The sequence below is a fragment of the Portunus trituberculatus genome, chromosome 44 (genome assembly GCF_017591435.1).
Source record: "Portunus trituberculatus isolate SZX2019 chromosome 44, ASM1759143v1, whole genome shotgun sequence".
Lineage (NCBI taxonomy): Eukaryota > Metazoa > Arthropoda > Malacostraca > Decapoda > Portunidae > Portunus > Portunus trituberculatus.
In genome coordinates this window covers 8598869-8602435 of record NC_059298.1, presented here as the reverse complement: position 1 = coordinate 8602435, position 3567 = coordinate 8598869, and the positions used below count along the sequence as shown (strand labels likewise).

Genomic DNA, 3567 nt, shown 5'->3' with positions numbered 1-3567 from the left:
AAATAATCTTCCAGGCATTGCACATTTCACACAGGTGACTGTGTGGGGACGATAACACTTCCTTTGGATGAGAGAAAAGTTTACTCGCGGATAATTCCTAGCAGGAGGTGGTTGGGAGAGGGACGGGAGGAGCAGTGGGCGGTGATACTGGTGGGGGAGCAGGGAGGCGAAGGTGGGATGGGAGGAGGTGCCGGAGGAGGGGGTCACGTGTATCACCACCGGGCCTCGTGTTGGCAGCCACGCAATATTCTGTTTGGCGGTGCTTTACTAACACACTGCTGCCAGGATGATACTCTAGAGTCCCCAGTGCTTTCCCTAAGCCTCATGAGCCACATAGAGCCTAAGGGACCGAAATTTTGACCCGGTATCGAACGCCCGAGGGAAGACGGGAGAGAGAGAGGAGGGGCGAGGGAGTGCGCAGGTTGAGAGCGTGCACACCCTTGCCACGTGAGGTGTGACGTCACCCTAGGGCCACGTGACGGCTGGTGTGGACGCCGTCGCCCCACCAGAACCTCGCAGCGGCCAGTCTAGTCGGTCTATATTATAAGTTCTGTGATCGCCGTGGGTAAATTCGCGTTGAGTGTGTGGTGTGCGGGGAGAGAGAGAGTGACGGTTGTGTAGCTAAGCACAAGATGACCCTATTAGTGTCGGCCGATCAACTTAGAGAGAATGGATAATTACGAGGACGGAGGCTCCCTCAGCTCGTGTCTCAAAGTGGAGCGGTGAGTGTCCTTCTACTACACCTGTTCTCATCACCGCCTCACACGCCCCACATCACCTGCCTGCATGTGTGTCTGCATCCCTGCCCTGACACTGCCACTATTACAGGTGCCACCCTGCATCACCCATCAACTACTTCACACTAGTGCTAATTCAGTGTATCGGTAGTGCCATGAGTGTCATCAATGCCATTCCATCCACCTGTAACAAATGCCATCCTTGACGTGCCTCTCCCGTACGATTATCAAAAGTGTCACGCCGCGTGATGCTACAGGTGCCTCTCGGCCCGTAGCTCAGCGCTCTCACAAGTGTCACGTTTTACACCACCCGTACATGTCATGTATTCTCACTTTACATCATCACCATACAACACCATCGCTATACGAAGATGAAGTTACTTTACAATTACAAGGATGAGTCATGTTTTACCGCTATATTCACACATACCCTTCCTTCACCTCCCTCCTACAGACACATACATACTTACAAATAAAACTCCAGTCATCATCTTTTCATACGTTACACCATCAACACAACACCAATTCATAAAGCCTTACATCATACTGTTATACCGTCACCAAAAGTATATTCCCACAAGCCGTCACGTAAACACACACACACACACACACGCGCGGGCGCACTCACGCGAAGAAAGTAAGCACGTGTCATCACACCTGGACAAACTGATTCTCGAAAAGTCTGACATAACTGCAATCAACATAAAGGTCTCTCTCTCTCTCTCTCTCCGGTATTTTTTAATCTTACACACACACACACACACACACACACACACAGAGAGAGAGAGAGAGAGAGAGAGAGAGACCGGGGATAGTATTCAAGTATATGGTGTACTTATTAACCAATAAAGAAAATTCTGTCCCTCATTCTATGTAATATTCAAGGTCAGAGTTGTTAGATTAAGTCAGTGGCGGTTATTGGCCCGAATAAGTTAGTCAGTCAGGCTTAGCTGGGGAACATTCCTAGGAGTCACATGTTCGGACGCCTGGTGGAGGTCACGCATTGGAGCGCGCCTCACACTGTGTGCCTCAAGTCTCACTCTTCACGATGGTGGTGGTGGTGGTGGAAATGTTAGGGTAGTGGTTGTGATATTATTACTATTAATACGTGATTAGTAATTAATATGCACGTAGTTGTATCTAGAATACAATTAGAGTAGTGCAAAGTATTTACAAACGTAGCATACTAGAAAAATGTGTATAACAGTTATCTGTAGTGATGTGTATGTTTGCATAAACTACAGCAGTTATTGTAACATTATTACTATTATTATTTTTATTATTATTATTATTTTTATTATAATTGCTATTATTATTATTATTATTATTATTATTATTATTAACATCATCATCATTATTATTAGTAGTAATAGTAGTAGCAGTAGCATAACTAAACAAAGTAGTAGGTAATTGCAGCAGTAGTCGTGGCAGTAATAGTAGTAGTAGTAGTAGTAGTAGTAGTAGTAGTAAAAGTAGTAGTAGTTGTAGTAGTAGTAAAAGTAGAAGTAGTAGTAGTAAAAGTAGTAGGAGTAGTAGTAGTAGTAGTAACAGTAACAATAACAGTAGCAGCATAAACTACAATAGTACCAGCTGCAGCAGCAGCAGCAGCAACTACAATAGTACCAGCAGCAGCAGCAGCAGCAGCAACAACAACGTAACTAAATACAATAGTAGTAGTAGTAGTAGGAACAGTAACAATAGCAGTAGCAGCATAAACTACAGTAGTACCAGCAGCAGCAGCAGCAGCAGCAGCAGCAGTAGTACTGGTAGTAATACATAATAGTAACTGAGTAGTAGTAGTAGTAGTAGTAGTAGTAGTAGTAATAGCAGCAGCAGCAGCAGCACAACTAAATACAATAGTAGTTGCGCAAGGAATAATAGTAATACATATTGGTAACTGAGTAGTAGTAGTAGTAGTAGTAGCAGCAGCATAAAACAAAGTAGTAGCAGTAGCAATTGCTGTAGTAGTAGTAATAGTAGTAGTAGCAGAATCAGCATAAAACAAAGTAGTAGCAGTAGCAATTGTAGTAGTAGTAGTAGTAGTAGAAGTTGTAGTAGTAGTAGTAGTAGTTGTAGTTGTAATAGTAGTAGTAGTAGTAGTAGTAGTAGTAGTAGTAGTAGTAGTAGTAGTAGTACTGTAGTTGTAATAGTAGTACTGTAGTAGTAGTAGTAGTAGTAGTAGTAGTAGTAGTAGTAGTAGTTGTAATAGTAGTAGTAATAGTAGTAGTACTGTAATTGTAATAGTAGTAGTAGTAGTTGTATTGTAGCTATAATAGTAGTAGTAGTACCGCGGTTGTAATAGTAGTAGTTGTAATGTAGTTGTAATAGTAGTAGTAGTAGTAGTAGTAGTAGTAGTAGTAGCAGCAGCAGCAGCAGCAGAATAAAACAGTAGTAATAGTAACAGTACAATTTCAGCAGCAGTATTATAGTATAGTAATAATGATGGTGCTAGTATGAGTGCTGAGAATACAAGACATATGTGTGGGTGGTTGGTTGTGTTGATATTGTTGTGAGTGATATGCTCTATGTCGATCAGTGGGTTAACGGAGGAGTCTCAAGGTCAGTTACATAACGCCACATCAACCCACCCAACTCACTCCCTGGTTCCCTCCGTCCCTCCCTTCCTGTCTCGAGCTCCCATTCCTCCCGCCCCAGCACGTGCCCTCATTTTCGCTTGTTTTAGAGAGAGAGAGAGAGAGAGCAAATTAAAAAATATCAATGTCTGAAAAATGAATTATTGCGGAAATAAATCTATCATAACGGTTCAGTGCTCCATTCAATAGATTCTCTAAAAGATGAACAAGATAAAGTTCAATGCGTAGAATAAATA

The 3567-nt window shown here is 42.7% G+C and overlaps 1 protein-coding gene across 2 annotated transcripts in view; it reads left to right on the top strand.

Moving 5' to 3' along the window:
* The first annotated feature begins 229 nt into the window (after nucleotides 1-229).
* Nucleotides 230-3567, top strand: part of LOC123519007 (transcription factor cwo-like) — a 54641-nt gene continuing 51303 nt past the window's right edge. For both annotated transcript variants that reach the window (XM_045280122.1, XM_045280121.1), the window contains exon 1: nucleotides 230-722. In XM_045280122.1, coding sequence (XP_045136057.1) covers nucleotides 670-722 — 53 coding nt within the window. In that variant the 5' untranslated portion in view covers nucleotides 230-669. The remainder of the gene's footprint in view (nucleotides 723-3567) is intronic.